Source organism: Apodemus sylvaticus, chromosome 17, assembly GCF_947179515.1.
Source record: "Apodemus sylvaticus chromosome 17, mApoSyl1.1, whole genome shotgun sequence".
NCBI lineage: Eukaryota > Metazoa > Chordata > Mammalia > Rodentia > Muridae > Apodemus > Apodemus sylvaticus.
In genome coordinates, this window is record NC_067488.1 from 15746134 (window position 1) to 15764248 (window position 18115).

Below are 18115 nucleotides of genomic sequence, written 5' to 3' on the forward strand. Positions count from 1 at the left end.
TGGAGGGAAAAATGTGAAGAACAACTGAACCCAAGTTGGGTTGAATTGGGGAGATAGAAGTGAATCTAAGAAACAGATGGAATAGTTGAAAGTGAGCATGAAAAAATAATTAGCAAAAAGTTATCAAAAATTGGAAAAAGTTTACTCAATAAAAAGACTTCTATTAAAGACTCCTGCTTTAAGGATACCAAAATATGACAGGTATTTTAAGCCATATGTTACTGAACTATAGACAGCTTCTAAAAACTTAATAAAGGCTTTGGCTCTATCGGTGAACTAATGGGATATTCATCAAAACAAAACAGTTTACTTTAATAACCTAAGGGTGGAGTAGATAGCACAGCTAGTATTCCTGTTATCAAAGTTGTGTATATCTTCATGAAATTCCACTTCTACTCATCTATTTAGGTGATCAATATAATCAGATTTAAACCACCTCAGGCACTATCATCCTTTTTGGGATTTCATTTTGTTTTTGTTTTTATATAGTAAAAACCTGGCAGTATAATGCTATTTATGGGAACATTTCTGCTGCAGAGACTTTAAAGTTAGTATAAAGTCTGCTTGAGATACAATTTGTCACAGTATTTTTTTGGTCTACTTTTCATTCTTACCTTGAGAGTGGTCCATCTCACTCCAGAATAAACACTACCTATCTACTACATTACCCTCTGTGTATCCGAATTACATTGACCTAGATCTGGGGAAGCATAGGAGTCTAGAACAAGATCATAGTAATAAGACAACCTCTATTTTCACAGCTATGGTAAACGTTACTACTCAGTTTCAGTCTTTAAACAAGAGTTTCTTGTTTTATATCTTGAAGTACAATTTGAATGTAGGAGGTGTGCTGCTTTATACAATACTAATAAACTGATGACACAGGGGGACTTATCTGTGTTCCCTCTGTTGAAAAAGTATCTGGTCTGTGTTCACTATTTCCACTGTTTGTATTCTTAATAAACTAACCTATTGTCTGGTGGTCCCTTGTATTCCCAAACAGCTTCTAAATCTCCTCTTCAATTACTTCAGAAAACTAAACTCATGACAGTGATGTCAGAGAAGTATTTCTCATATTTTACAACATGTATATCTTCTTAGATCAATATTCCTTTACTTCTAGTCATCTTTAAAACAAAAGAAATAAATGTTCTTTTAGCCCAAACTTGTTCCGCTTGTGTGTATGTATGTGTGTGTATGTGTGTGTGTGTGTGTGTGTGTGTGTGAGAGATTGTTGGTGTGTGTGATGTGATACAATAGCAAACATGTGGAGATGGTTGCTGATTCTCTTCTTCACATGTGCGTTCTAAAGACCAAACTCTGATAAAAGGCTTGGCAGCATGAGCCTGTATCCACTATCATGAATTATTGCCTTTTAATATGGTTTAAATTAGGTTTATTTTAAATTTAAAAGTATTCAAAGGTTAATACTTTGACAGTATGCTGTGATTTTCCTTAAAAAAAAGATTAACACACAATTACTGACTCTAAATCATGTCCTTTTCTAGACCCTCACTTGTGAATGTACCATAATAAAATAAATCTTACCATTTAGTCATTTCTACCATCACCACTTATTCTTCTGTATCAAGGGACTCTGGATGAGACATATATTTAATTTTCTCAAGCATAAAAGAGCAAAAAGGCTTTTAAAGGCTATAAAAGACTATCACATTTGTAAGTAGAATAAAGAGGGAGAAACTACATTTTATTACTTGTTACAATGTGACATGTAATTGGTAAACATTTTTAAAAGCACCAAGTGAAAATGGACCTGTGCCATGCTTTTACAAACAGAACAGCTATAGGTGAATTTGAAAAGAAAACACGTTTTACAAAAGCAATTATCCTTTTTTATTTGTTTACATTGCACTGAAAATTTACATCATACTTTTACAAAGTTTTTATCATAAAAATATACTTCTTTACAAAAGTGTATGCATTAATATAAGAGGAGTAGCCAGTTGCAGAAGAAACATCATTTAAACAAGATCTTAAACATATTAACCTTAACATTAGTGAATGAATCATTGTTATTGCAGTCATTTGAATAAACAAGAATAAATAACAGATGGCATAAAATTTAAAACCGCATCCTGTCAGTAGAATACAATGTTGAGAAAATTGTATGAATTTCCAAAACAATGTATCTCAAAGTGTTTTACAAGAAATTCACTAAATGTAGAGATAGCTCCAAGCAGTGCTCTCAGGTGCAATGGTTTCTCATAGGCACTCTTGTCTCATGATACAAAAGCGAGACCCTTCACAGAACAATCCAGATTTGAAATGGACAACAACAGAGACTTCACAATGACTATGTATTTATTTGATGAAATGAAATATGACAAACAAATAAAAGGAAGACAATGCCCTGTTAACTAAAAATGCTTACACTACAGCATGATGTAGCTTTAAATGAGCTAGCAACAACATATAAACATTCTAATCAGACAATGGAAACACTGGCTGTACCTGATACTACTTCTTAAAAATAGGGTATAGACAGAACGTTCAAAACCTGTCAAAATTTGTTGAACACACATATTTGGGAAACAATTTATATTGGTGATCTGAAAGAACTTCTTTTTGTTTCTTTTATTCAATATGTTAAGGGCAGATCAAAGAAGAGTGCACCTCTTTATTCAAAGAAATTAAAAAATATATCAAATGTATCAAAATCAAAATTTTAGTTAGAAGGATACACAGACATAAATTAAATGCAGACATAATTGACTTTTTCTATTAGGAATTTCAAAACCTTTATAGTGTTTTGTTAAAAAAATGGTAACAAGATGGAGTGTCAGATAACTTCAAAATAAGCATCTTTGCAAATAATTTTTGTGAGTCAAAATACTTTGTAGATGACAATTATTGAGGCTAACATCTAAAGAGCTGCTCATAGCTCAATAGATAAAAATGTTTCCATGATAATAGGGAAATACGAAAGGTCAGAGAATCACCTTCCCATCTGAAGAAAATTGAAAATGATTCTAAAAAGAAATAGTATCTGTATTAACACAGAAAGCCAGATTGAGGTGGGCAATCTTATTACTTCTGTGGCATCAATTCACCCGCAAATATTTAAAGTGTGTGCCATTCTTAAATATCTAGAGAGATAAAAAATTTAATGCCTGGGATAAAAAGAATGAACTGCAGATGTGTGGTATGAACTACAGACATGTGGCTGCAATGTAGCTTATGACAGCAAAGAGAAGTCAGTGATCTATTGACTCTGGTAAGTATAGCTCTTATTTTCTACCCTATATCAATTTTTTTTTAAACCCAGTCCCTCTAATATAGTTTATAAAGCACAGAAATACTGATAGTGGATGCTCCTCCAATATATGCAAATAAGTTTATGTTTTAGAATAATCTCCTTTTTAAAAAAAGCAAATAAACTATGAGTAAGCACTCCCAGAGTGCAGCCCGATTTCTGTAAAACTCTCCATGGTAAACATGAAGACGGAGTTTGATCCAGTTTATGAAAAAAACACTCTTCACTATCATTCCTCAGGAAAAGGTGACCCAGCAAGTCCTGAAAAGTGTGCTTTGTTTAGCAGTGAACTAAAAGTGCACTGTTCAGTGTGTCGAATTCCAGGATTCTGCAGAAGGCAACATGTTGCCGTGTTATACCATTGTGCAAACTGTGTTCAAGTTGGGGTCAAATCGTACTGCCTTTCCCTCCACAGACTTGGCATTGGTGTCATACATGGGGTTCTCAAAGGCTGCTTGGCCATTGTTGTTTTCATGAACAGAACATCCTGTGTACTGCGTTTTGGGTGCAGTCCTGTTAGAAAAATAACATTGATAGATTCGTGTTAGGGTGCTTCCAGAAACAGCAGACTAGGGTTTTCAAATAAAATGCTTTCATTACCACTAGTAGGGGATAATGTCACTTAAAAGTGTTAAAGAAATTTTAAGCCTAGTAAATATTTATAAGTATCACATATAAAAATCATACTAACCTAAATTAATAATATTGACTTTAAAATTTTCTTGAGAAATAAAGTTACTGCTTATACACAATATAAAGCAGGATGTGTTTATTTTCACCACCACAAATTCACTTATCACTTATTACGTATCTGTTTATGTTCTCAGCATCATTCTTAACATTGAATACATACTATATTTTGAAAGCATATAAAGTCATTATTCTTGTAGCTAGAAGTACTAGAGAACAAAGATTATGGGTAAACAGAACAAAGTGAATAGATCATGAAATTTGGCAATTATTATGACTCAAAATAAAGAGTTAATGTGCCAAAAAATAATCTGGAAATTAAGAGAGTTAATGAGGACAAAGTTTTCAGGGAATTAAAAATTTTTGAGAACTGAAGAATTAAAGGATATGATTCTATAATAACACAGAAATTTGAACTGCATGATGACTAGATAACAAATGTTTGTCAACCAGAAATCTAATTTAGTTGCCCCATAAATGCAAATCTTCAGCTTTATTGTCAAATTGTATATATAAGATCCAATAGAATATTAAAAGCAAAAAGAAAAGTATTTCTGACATTTCTGTCAAGAAAATGTTTCCCAACAATTACAGATAATTAATATTTAAACATTTGACTTTACTTAAAACCAATGGAGTCTAGGCAGATTGCTATAAGCTTCTCATTTACAATTTCTTAAGTTCTTAACTTTTTTCACTAATGATTATGTATTATTTCTCTTTCCCTAATCATGCTTTATAATTTGTATATTGCATTTCATTTTTATGAAGAAGTGGAGACTTGGTCTAATTCTTAAAATGGCCTTATATGAAAATAAATTAAATCTTGCCTCCTTTTCTGATACATAACATTGTACTTTTTAACTATTAGTTTCATGGAAATGTTTGTTACACATTGAATTACATTCCTTTACAGTCTCATTGCATTTCCTATGTTATTATTTCAAATATATGGAAATTCAATGGAAATACATTTTAAAGTACTCTCAAGAATCTTGATTTAAGTTTCTACTTGAAAGAAATTTACATGAAGAATTTACTTTTTTAGCAAGTGGATAATTTACAGAAGCTAAAACTCCATCTCTACATTTTTTTGAACAGCTGTTTAAAATAAATATTAGGTAACAGATTGTTGCTATCTCTGTTTTAATTTTTAACTAGGTAAGAATCATGAAAGGCTGAAATCAAGAATATATACCAGAATTGCCTCTTCTTAATATTGATGTACATTCTGAGACAATGCCTAATTTATCTCAAATTAGCCTCAAGATCTACATATTCAAGAACAGGATTGAGCTTCAGACGCTCCTGCCTCTCTAACTTCCTTGTATGGAGACTACTAGCATGCAGCAACTCATCCTATTTATGTAATACTAATACTATATCCAGAGTGTCATGATTAATTGGCAAACACTCAGCACTAAAAGCCTTGAGCTATATATTTAAGGAAAATGATTCACAAAGCTTTATAAAACAAAAGAATGTTACATTATGAACATTAACTTACTAAAATTTCATTAAATTCTAAACACAAGTGCTAAATCTATCAAACTTCTAAAATGTCATATGTGTAACACATAGTGAGCTCCAGTTGCTAATTATTTCCCAGATAGGCCAGATGTATCAAAAGTAAGAGAAAGCAACAGAAAAAAACCTTTTGATTAGATAGTATATTAAGAACCTGGGAGGTGAGAGACTCTCAGGACTCAAAGGGAAGGACCTTAGATGAAATGCCCTACAGTGGGAAGACGGAACTTGTAGGGTCCATCTCCAGTAGAAAGACAGAGCATCAATTGGAGGAATGGTGTTTCCATCCCACAATCAAAAATTCTGACTGAGAACTGTTCCTGTCTGAATGAAATGAAGGGACCAAAATGGAGAAGAGCATGAGGAAAAGGAAGTCCAGTGAAAGGCCCAATTTGGGATCCAGCTTAAGGGGAGACTCAGGGTCTGACACTAGTACTGACCCTATGGTATGCTTACAAAGAGGGACCTATCGTGACTGCTCCCCGAAAGGCCTAATAAGCAGCTGGAAGAATCAGATGCAGATATTTACATCAAACCAATGGACAGGATCTGATGACCCCTGTGGTTAAATTAGAGAAAATCTGGAAGAAGCTGAAGTAGGGGTTGACCCTTTAGGAAGACCAGCAGTCTCAAATAACTCCTGAAATCTCTCCGACACTGAGCCATCAATCAGGCAGTATATACCAGCTTATATGAGGCCCCCAACACATATACAGTAGAGGATTGCAGTGTCAGGACTCAGTCAGAAAAGATGTACCTAACCAACAAGAGATTTGAAGTCCCAGGAAGTGGTGGGGAGGGGTCTGGTGGGGTGAGAGTTGGAAGTGGTGACATCCTCTTGGAGACAGGGAGATGGGGAGAAGGTATGCAACATGGAACAGTGGGAGGGTAGACTGGGAGGGGGATAAAGTCTGGACTGTCAAAAAAAAGGTTGAATAAATTACAAAAGAAATGAAAAGAAAACCTACTGAAAAGAAGACATTATATTTAAACTATGTGTTTTATAAAAGCTTCATGTCCAGAATAAAGGACTTTTTTCCCTTATCAGAAAGAGAGAAATCTTTAATTGGTAAATAGATTCTACAGAGTTCAACACATGCTCAAAATTCAAAAAATTCAGATGATATTTTCTGAGTTGCCCATCCAGTTGGTAAGTCTACAACATGCTTTCTACTACTAGGTCTTATGGAAAATAATGGAAATAAAGTAGAAAGATTTTAAGGGCCAGAAGTTCAGGGTACTTAATGTGTCTTCTAAATATAACAGGAAATACAACTTTCATGAAATCTCAACCCCAAGCTATTCAAAAACAAGAGCAAATAATGACATGATGAGTTGAAATACCTAAGGCTGACACAGGAAATTTCACAAGAGCTTACCCCCAGATAAAAACTACAATTAATGGATATATATAGCAATTAATGGATGCTATAAAAATTGGGCATAAGTTTTCATTAGTTTTTCAATCCCATCTGTCAACACTAAACAAATGTATAAAATAACACTAAAACGTCCCAGTCATTTTATGTGTGGGTGTTTGTACATGTGCATGCACACATGTGTGTGCATTTATGTCTGTGTCAAAATGAGTTTATAAGAGTTATTTTCAACCTCCTTAATGATATGACACTTTAATGTATTTCTTCCTGTTGTGGTGATCCCTAACCACAAATCATATTTTTGCTGCTTAATAACTACATTTTCTACTGTTATGAATATACTATAAATATCTGATATGCAAGATATTAGATATATAATCCCCAAAGGGTCATAACCCACAAGCTATATTGTGCAGCTTAGTTTCCATATGGGTCTCTCAACAACTAGAGCAGAGGTTCTCCTGACAAATGTGGCCTGTCATATCTGAACCTCAAAAGGGCTGCCTTATCAGTCCTCAGTGGGAAAGGATATACCAAACTCTGCAGAGACTTCATGCCAGGCTACCTCTTAGAAGAGAAGAAGAGGATGGTAGGAGGGACTCTAGAAGGGGAGCTGGGAAGGGGCAGTTTTGGGATGTAAATCTAAATAAATATGTATTAATAATTATTCATGAAGAATCCTTATAGTGGAAGAAGTCATGAATTTGAGAAAGTGAGAATATTAAAGTAGTTATAGGTGGTGAAAATGATAGAAATGTTGCAAATATTAGGTATGAAATTACCAAAGAAGTAAGGCAAAAAAGAAAATTGAAGAAATTCGATGTTATCAGAAACCATGAAAATGAAAGCCAACATCACACTGAAACATTGTTTCAAACATACACTCAGATACTATAGCAAATCAAACAAAAATAGAGATTAGGTATTAGAAAAGAATTTGAAAGTAAATTGAAAACAGATTCATTTTACTGAAAATACAAATGATATAGATATTACAGAAAAACACATGGTGCTTCCTCAGTTAATTAAAACTAGAATTAAACACACTCTAAAAATCCCAATCTTTAGTGTATACTCAAAGCAACTATGAATACACAGTCAAAAACCAAAAACATTATACAGAAATGTATACATTAGCATTATTCACAATAGCAAATATTGAAGCAACTCAATTTTTCAATATTTAATAATGAGCCAATTCAAACAAAACAGTATTATGCATATAAAAGGTAATATTGTTAAAAAATGCATAGTGGAAAATATCACATGAGTAAAATCTTAAAACATTTCCTGTGTTGAAGAAGGCCAATATTATCCATTATATGATTGAATTAATATAAAAAAATCAAAGTAAGAAAAAAGAGCTGTCTTTGACTGAAATACGAAATGTGGGAATTAGAGAATGACTGCTAATGTATTCACATGTATATATTAATGAATACATTCTATAACTTTCACATGACTTTGTGACTTGATTATAGAGTGGAAATGTGAAAATTACATATATTAAAATTATATGTATATATAATCATAAATTTATACATATAAATATATATAAATATGTAAACACAGGCAAACACACACACACACACACACACACACATATATATATAGAGAGAGGGGGGGAGGTAGGGAGGGGGAGAGAGAGAGAAGAATAGTGAGAGAACCTCAGTTTAGATAGCACAGACTGATTTATGAAAAATGTCAGATTGGAAGAGAATGTACTTAAGTAGATAACTGTGTAATGGTGTAAATATAATTAAATATATTTAGTTGATTTATTGTGCTGTTTGCAGATTTTTACTTGATAAGGTATTTTTCTGAATAGTGGAGAATTAAATATAGTGCTCCAACACCTGTATTTAATAGAATATATATGACTGAATATCATATGTGATATTATTTAGTTGGTCTATCACAAGCATACATAACTGTTGAGTAATCTTCAAGCAACCAAAGATGAAATACTGATTAGAACATGACTCTCTGTCAGCCAGGGTAAAACAGTTCAGCACTGCCAGTGAACCTTAGCATTCCTAGTTTTTTCCATTGGTCTGGCAGTAGTTTGTATCTCTACAATTTAAACCTGAATGTAGATTCAATATCTCTAAAATATCAATATGCCTAATATGTAAAAATAATATGTGCAATAAGTTCTGTGCCAAGAAATTTAAACACAAACTGAGCAAGTGTTATACTGAATCATGTGCAACCTACCCATGCTATATATGCATATGGCAGTGAGGGATAGAATCAGAGAGGGTTATTATTCTGCACATAGATTTTAACAACACATGAAATGGAAGGTGGAGTAATCCAGAGAAATGGCATGAATTGAAAGTTTGTGCAAAATGGGTTTTTTGTTTGTTTGTTTTTCCCATCACTGAAATCATGCATCTTACCTTTGTTTGTAAAGATAAAACCCAAATCCTGCAAATATAAGTGCAAAAAAAGGCACAAGTATCGCAATGGCCACGGAACTACTATTTGTACCATGAGGCTGATTAGAAGAATTTGACCCTTCTGAAGTATTCAGTCCTAATGGAAATAACACAAATAAGTCATTGAAGCACAATCAACTGAAGCTTATAATTGATTTTATACATAAAAAAATCAACAATTTTCTTCCATTTTCAAGTGAGAAAAATAAGGCTTCGAAAAATTCAGGATGGGAACAAAGAAGAGAAAACAGCTAATGGCTTCTTTTAAGTAAGGAAATATATGTTTTTTTATACATTTGCCTAAGATACATAGTGTTTTAGACAGTCATTCATGTCATCTGAACACTCTCTAATTAGTGAGATTATTGTGTAAATGTCCAAGACCATTGAATCTTTTATCTATTTTAGTTAAATATTTTTCCAGTGACTCAGTGTATTTATATAAAAGTTTAAAGTCCTGATTAGCTAATATAAATTTTAAATTATAGCTTTTAGAGTAATAATTCATTGTTTATATATTCATACAAGTGTTTAAAAATAGGAGACAGTGTACCTCCGGAATATACACAGTAAAGCTATGTGATTATAAATAAAAAAGTATCAGTAATTATTTTGCCCATATTAGCATAATTGTAAATGAAAACTACAAAAAAACTGTGCATCATAGTACAGAAAAAGTAACTTATTTTAGAAGAACTAGGCTCTCAAAGGGACCAATTCCTCAAAGTTATTTTTCCTTCTAGGCTTTAAATGTTTTTCATAGTGCCACTACATCTTCTCAGAAGTAAGACAACTGCTTCAATATTCAAACTGAAAAGAAGTAGTATAGTTCTCAGGAGAGGAGGTAAAACTAATTTACAGTTTAATATTTCCATGTTATCTATATCACCTTTTCTTCTTTGTATTTGCTTAGGGGCAAGACAACTCATCATATTAATGACAGATATAATGAACAACTAAGTTTTGAATAGAGTTATTACATAAAGAAGTGATATTTGAAAGAATACGGCTATTCTTTAAATGTGTTAAAATGGCTAACCATATAATTCTGACAATGCATAATTCAAGATATTGTAAGTGTAAAAAATATACAGAATTTTATGTATTTTTATAATGTCTATAGTATCAAAAGACCCACTTGAAAATAAAAATAAAAAAATCAAATATATTACCCAGTCTTTGTAGTCCAAATTGCCCATAATCTTTGCCTTTAATAAATCCTTGGAATACATAAGTAGCTCCATCAGGCTCAGCAGAAACCTGAAAATATTTAAAATTCTGGTTAAATATCAAAACTAGGGACATCTTTATTTTTTAATCCTCAATAAATACTTAATGCATAAAGTGAACACTAAAGTGAATGATGGCCTTTGGGTTTTTTCCATTCCTTCTATGTAATGAGCACTTGAAGAAAAATTTCAATTATAAAACAATGGTATAACTTATAGTTTTAAATAATTATAATATTGGTAAATTGGATATTGCATACTACTCTTCAGTAGTTTTATAAATCTCTTATAGGTTAAGAGTACATTGTTCAAAACATAATACACTTAGAAATTGAGACAGAGTATGGAGAGATGTCTCAATATTTAAGACCTGCCCTTCCAGAGGACCTGCTTTCAGTTCTCAGTAGCCATACTAGGAAGTTCAGAACTACCTGTGCCTCAAAGCTCTGAGAGTTCCAATACCATTATTGTATCTCTGCAGGCAGCAGCTTGTATGTGGTGTGCATGCATATTCTCAGGCATAGATGGATACAAGTAAATGAAAATAAAACATAAATTAGGTACCTAGTTATATTCGCCCTTTTCCCACTCCAGATATGCCACAGAAAGAAGATGGTTTTATTCATCGAGCTGGGTTTTTTCCTAGCCTCACTCTGAGCCATCGTGAGTATGATAATAGGCCAATATAATACTATCAATGCAAAGACCTTATTTCCCATTAGATTAAATGTAAGAAACTACTTACAAAATTCCATATACAATATCACTTCACTCATATACAATTAATCTATAGAGACTGAAAATAGCTTATTGGCTGCTTAAGTCTAAGGCAGGGATGAGTGCTGAGGGAAATGGATGAGAGCTACAGGCTGTGAGATACCTACGTGAAATGATGAAATTATTCTAAAATGAGTTTTCTAGTTATCATAGCCATCTGGACATATAATCAATCTCACCAATGTATATTCAAAACTTGATCAATTGTAGAATAGATTAAAATATTAAAATGTGAGTTATTAAAAATGTTCCCTGTCAATGGAACATGGTGGTGAGCACCTATAACCCCAAATTGTGAGTCTGAAAACTGAAAAGTGAAAGTGTGAAGGTAACTCCTAGCAAGAAGCAACAGAAGCATCAGCATAAGTCAGTATGATTCAGAACAATGCAGTGTTCTGACCCTTGAAATTCTTGGCCTCCAGGTAGTAACTGCTCCTTCTGCCCCAGACCCAGAATAGAGTAGAAGGCTGACCTCAGGCAGACATCCCTCACCTACCTCCCTCCAGGAGAAAGAATTTTCTTGTAACCTGGGTTGTACTGGTTGTTCTTAACGTTATTTATAAGTCATCTACGATTTGTGCTTTACATGTATAAACTCATAATTGTGTTTTAACATATTCAAATATGTGCTATGGCCTTTCACTGTGTACATAAAATAGGAAATAATGCAGTTTAGTTACTCAGTGATTAACAGGTAAGATGAATTTATTTCTAGACTTGAAATAATAACGGACAATAAGTTACATAACTCATGGTTGTTGTAATTAAAGTTAAACCCATGACTCCAGATGCGTATGTAGCAGAGGATGGTCTTTTCTGTCATCAATGGGAGAAGAGGCCCTTGGTACTGTGAACGCTTGATTCCACAGTGTGGGGAAATGCCAGGGTGGTGAGGTGAAAGTGGGTGGATGGGTGGAGGAGTACCTTCATAGCAGCAGGGCAAGGGAGAATAGGATAGGGGCTTTGTGGAGGGAAACTGGAAAAGGGGATAACGTTTGAAATGTAAATAAATAAAATATCTAATAAAAAAGAAAATAAATAACTTATAAATTGTAACATAGAGATAAGGTCAATATATTCAATTATCCTACTGGCATAGTTTGCTTATAAGAATTTGAAATGTAAACAAAGAATATAGAAAATAAAAAAGAATTGTAGTATTTAAAACAAAATGTTATATATTTACCAAAAAGCAAAGTGCACAAATCTAACTATGGGAGTCTGACATTTCTCAACATAAGGCCCAGATATTCTATTGTGGCTATGACCACACTAAAAATCAAACTCCATCCCACAAAGTTTAATGAATGAATGAGCCTCATTTTAATGTAATCCAACAACCTAAGTAAAATGAAGATTTATGACTTCCAAACTCTGCAAATATAAAGAATGAAAACAAAACAAAACAACAAACAAAACCTAAACACTGGATGGACAGTGTTTTCCTTAGAAACAACTTTTTTTTTAACTCTACTAAGGGTTTAAAAACTCCTATCAATATAATATTAGAGAGTTTAAAATATGATAGATATGATCTCTCATGTTTGTCCTTTGCAAAGAATCAATGACATGAATATTAGGATAAAGATTTATTGATGTAAATAATATCCTTAGAAACCTCCATTGATGTCAGTGATCAAACAAGAAAGAGGGTGTATTGTGTAGATGTAGTAGCCATCTTTACAATGGAAAAATCTCACATAAATCCTCTTTGGACAACTGTGTATCCACCTCCAAACTGTGAGCCAGAACATTATAGACCTTCCATCCCACAATCAAAAACACTGACCCAGAATTGTTCCTGTCTGAAAGAACAGCAGGAGGAAAAAGAAAAGGTCAAGGAAAAGGAGGCCAATGACAGGCCCAAATTGGGATCCAGTTCAAGGGAGTTCCTAAGGTCTGACACTATTGCTGATGCTATGGTGTGCTTGAAAAAGTGGACCTATCATGACTGACCTCCAAAAGGCCCAACAAGCAGCTGAAAGAGGGGCAGTTATTTACACCCAACCAATGGGCAGAAACTGGTGACCTCTATGGTTGAAATAGAGGAAAACTGGAAGAAGCTGAGGAGGAGGGTGACCAAAAGTCTCAGCTAATCTGGTCCCCCAAGATCTCTTAGACCCTGATCCACCAAGCAGACAGCATACACCAGCTGATATGAGGCCCCCAACACATATGCAGAAGAGAACTGCTGGATCAAGACTCAGTCAGAAAAGATGCACCTAACCCTCAAGAGACTTGATGCCCCAGGGAGTATGGAGGTCTGGTGGGGTGGGAAGGCATGGGACATCCTTTTGGAGACTGAGACAGGAGGTTAAAGAATAAAAAAATTTGAAGACAGAAACATCTATGCCAAGTTACAGCTACATTTTTCAACAAATCAGTATTTAGGGATAGGGTCTCATGGGGTTTATAGTGTCAACTATTACACTGTGAGTGTTATAATTTAAAGAAAAATTCTAAACCAATACAACAATTAATAGACAATTTTAAATTTGAATGTTTGATCCAGTTTTAAATTCATTGTATATGCCTTAAATATTGGGTCCTGTCAAAATGGAAATACACACACACACACACACACACACACCACACACACACACACACACACACACACACACACACGATGATTTAGAGAAATGAATTCATTATAAATCACAGGTTTACCTCAGACTATGACCTTTCTGCTTTGGGAGTGGTAAGATTGTAAATCTAACACACTTGACCTCACATTGTTCTTCATCCACATTTTTATCGCCATTGCTGATAAGAATATATTTGATGAAATGCAAAATATGGCACACAAACCAAAACATACAAACACAAATATTTACATGACTATTCATATCACAGAAGTTAGAAGACTTTAATAAAATTCAATAAATACTGAGCTTGTTTGAAACTGATAATATTATGTATATGGGATTATATTAAAGAATACATGTCCAAATGAGCTAACTTGAGAAAAAACTCCTTTTCTGAAAAAAATCTATAAATTTGCCACTAAGATCAGCAGGATTGCTTTAAGGAATTGTACTTACAAATCCATCCATGGCCCAATTTTCTTCCTTCATTTTCTTTACAGAAGCATGCGCTGGTACTTTAATAAGATATATATGTAACATTAGACGAGCTTCCTGGCTTTTGTAGACCCCTGAAAAATATAAAAGCATCTATGTTATAAATAGTCAAAATTTTTATTATCAATTGCTTATTAGATATATTATGAAATGCAAAGAAATAAGGCAAACTTCAAGTCAACAGTGTTTGCACACATAGTGCATATGACTGAAAAATATACCTGTTTCTAATCTGAAATAACAAATTGAATCTTATCTAAATTTCTAACTTCCCTAAATGGTAGTGCCAACTAAGTGACTTCGTCCTGTAGTCAGCCCTGCAAATTAAAAGATACAAACTAGAAGTTTAAATTCTTGGTGTATTTTATTACAATGAGTTAGGTGCTAATTTTGTGCTTTGGGTATTACAGGAGTCATTAAAAATAATTATATGTGAGTTCTATGCTTAAACTTTTTCAGTAGAGTAGAAATTGCTAATATGATACACAAGCAAGTAAAACATATGATGAAATGTGATAAATGTTAGGCTGGAATAGGAGAATCTTTTCACTGTAGGTCTATCAGAAAATATCTATCTAGTAGAAGAACATGTGAGCTATACCTTGAAACTTAATAATTTAGCTCAAGATGGCAAACATGGGAATAATATAAATACAAGGAGCAAAAAGACCTAAAATTGTTCTTTTAACTGGATCTTCTGAGAGTTGTAATCGGCTGGAGTATAGACACAGTTAAGGGAATGATAAGTCAGGAAATGAGCAATCATTTTATGATTGACTATTGATTACAATTTGCCTCTTGTTGTCTTGTCTACTGCTTTACTAATTAGTAAGGGACCTTAAGAATGTGCTGGGAATATCAAGATAAGGAAAGACAAAACTTGCTCTAAAGCAGATTAGAATCAATGAAAAAACCATAAGGATACTAACATTTAATATTTGTGGGAAATGATTATAATTGTCTAATATAATCATACAGAATGAAAGATAATAAAATTATTATAAACTTTCATGTGTTTTATTTTTAATTTACTGGGGATTATTTGGATAATTTACTAAGAAGCAAAGATATATAAAATATACTTTAAATGTAAATACATCACTCATTCAAATTAAGGTTTTCCAATTTATTCCATATTTTAAAATGTAATGTATACTAAATTCTGATAAATGTAGTTTATAGGATGCTATAACAATACAAAATAATATGCCATGTTTCTTATAATATTTTCAAATATAATAATTTTATTTGATATATACCATAAATTAATTTATTTGAAATAATTTCACAACAATGCTATAGTCTAAAAGAAATTACAATATATCTGTTACTTACATTATCATAAATCCATTTCAACAAATGTGAGTACTAGTCTAGAACAAGATCTGTAATTCTCTCTACATAAAACAGTCTTAAAGTCACTTAAATTCACCATTTCAGGTTTATATTTATATAGCAACATCCACTCATCAACCCAAAACTTCAAAATCCTTGCTTCTTAATAAATTATACTTTGCTTAAAATTGAATATAAGAAGTATCTCACAGTAGTAGGCCAGGATCAAAGTGAAAACCAAGATTCGTAACCTTGGCTAGAGTTGAAGTTAATACCTGAAAGCAGCAACTCCATGTCGCTATTGCTCAGAGTAGCATTGACTCTGCCAGTAGAGGCGTTGAAGCTAGTGACTATCAAGGTCATGGGCTGTTTCCTTCCTTTGAAATTATAAGAGCCTTTCCATATGTAGTTCTGGGCAAACACATCATCAGGAACTGTGAACAGATTAAATACATGGCACATTTTAATTTCACAGTGCTAAGTATGATCATCCCATACTGGATTAAATCCTTTAATCTGTTGAAGAAAATCATCTATCTCTAAACATAAGTCATCTTCAATGAGTAGAATTTAGCATGTTCTTCATTTTATTATAAATGTCTAAGAATAAATCACAATTTTAAAGCCTAAGATTGTTCAATTATTATCAATAGAAAAGTGAGACTCCTAAAAAGGATAGATATGAGTCTTGTAGTTAGAATTGAGGAAACACATGCTTTACTAATGTTTTCTCTCTTTTAACATACTTTTCTTCTTTCAAAACAAAAAATGAGATGATTTCCATGAGCCTTCAAACCTCTGAGTATGTCTCCAGAAACCTTTCTCCTAGTATCCTAAAACAGATTCAATGGAGAGAATGTAAACCTGTCCTGCTCTTTCAAATGGCCCTGGAGGCAGCCTGGAGGTAATGGCTCTTTGTCCTTTTCACAGAATGCTGAGTTTATTTATTCCAAAAATAGAAATAGAGCGGGGCTTCACTTTATTGACAGCTTTGAGGTTTACAAGTATTTTTAGAAATAAAAGAATTGTCATTGGAATTGCCCCATTCTTATGAGACAGAACAAACTGGAGTAAAATATAGTACAAGTTACATTCAAGAAGACCCTGGAGTGATGCTGCTTTTATCTAATGCCCTCTTCTATATTGATAAATTCTGTCATTTTACATAAATTTCTTGGTTCTAAACCTTGATTCCCTCATACTTAATATGAGATTAACAAATGTGACTTAGAATCTTAATGTAAGCAATCCAAAACATTTAACTAATTGTTTTAGCTGTGATTCAGATAAATTAGCTCACCACATAATTGCACTGTGTGGGGGGTGCAATGACCATGCATATGCCATCATTAATTATCTATAGCTTTTTCTCTTAAGCCTTTATCAAGTCATCCATCTACTGACACTCTATCTGAAAATATCAAGGCATCTTGTTATGTACTCAATGACCTTGTTTGACATATGATAAGAAAGATACATTTGCTTTGATAGCTTTTGGATAGCAAAAGTATACCTACAAACTATATGAAGGGACTGATCAGCAAAATCCCCTGCCTTAGAATGCTCATTTGCATGGAGCGGCATATTGAGAAGATTGAAGGAGAAAAAGATAGGAAGTCCTACAGGTTGTTTCTGGTAAGTAGCTGAAAATCAGTAATTGCTCTTTTTTCACATTGCCTATTTCTCTGGGTCTGAATTGTGATGATTATTGTCTGCCTCCATACCTTTAATAAAAATAAACTGTTATTTAATGATCTTGTTTCATGAAACTTAAATAAAGTAGGACTTTTAGTTAATATATGTAAATGAAAAAATCCTCATTTTGGGAAGATATTAGTAAGTTCTTAGAAAAGGTATGTAGCAATTCCTGAGATATCAGTTGTATCAAGATGAATAATCACTGTGATATAAAACATTAAATATTTTGTAGGGATGGCTGCTTCATTTGAAGAACTATTTCCTTGATTGCGGATGCCAGATTTCCAAGGAACATAAACAGAACAGAGTAGAATGCATAATGATAATCTTCTGTTGAGTTCAACTTTCCACCATAATGCTTCTCTTTCCATGTACATGTAAATCAGGTGAAGAGCAGAGAACCTCAGAGTGGTTTCTCCCTTGTGCTAAGTCACGAGTTGATAGCACTTCTTTTTACCTTTTAGGCTTTCTCAAAATTAAAACTAATTAGTTATTTGAGAGTCCTTTGAAAATTCCAAAGTGTCATCTGACTAAGGCTGATGTGAACATCAAAAAAACTAACAGGAATAAATAACCAGTACTATTCTTCTTAGTGATGTTTCTTTGGAAGACTATAAGTATAATGATTCTCAATTCCCTCTCTTCCCTCCAAATCATTCCATGCACACTCTCCTCTAAATTCATG

General features: G+C 33.1%; 1 protein-coding gene across 3 annotated transcripts in view; it reads right to left on the minus strand.

Moving 5' to 3' along the window:
• Positions 1-3627: 3627 nt before the first annotated feature.
• Positions 3628-18115, minus strand: part of Csmd3 (CUB and Sushi multiple domains 3) — a 1209570-nt gene continuing 1195082 nt past the window's right edge. For all 3 annotated transcript variants that reach the window (XM_052161507.1, XM_052161506.1, XM_052161505.1), the window contains 5 exons: positions 16008-16166; positions 14359-14471; positions 10484-10571; positions 9273-9408; positions 3628-3787 (listed from right to left, as the gene is read on the minus strand). In XM_052161507.1, coding sequence (XP_052017467.1) covers positions 3628-3787; positions 9273-9408; positions 10484-10571; positions 14359-14471; positions 16008-16166 — 656 coding nt within the window. The remainder of the gene's footprint in view (positions 3788-9272; positions 9409-10483; positions 10572-14358; positions 14472-16007; positions 16167-18115) is intronic.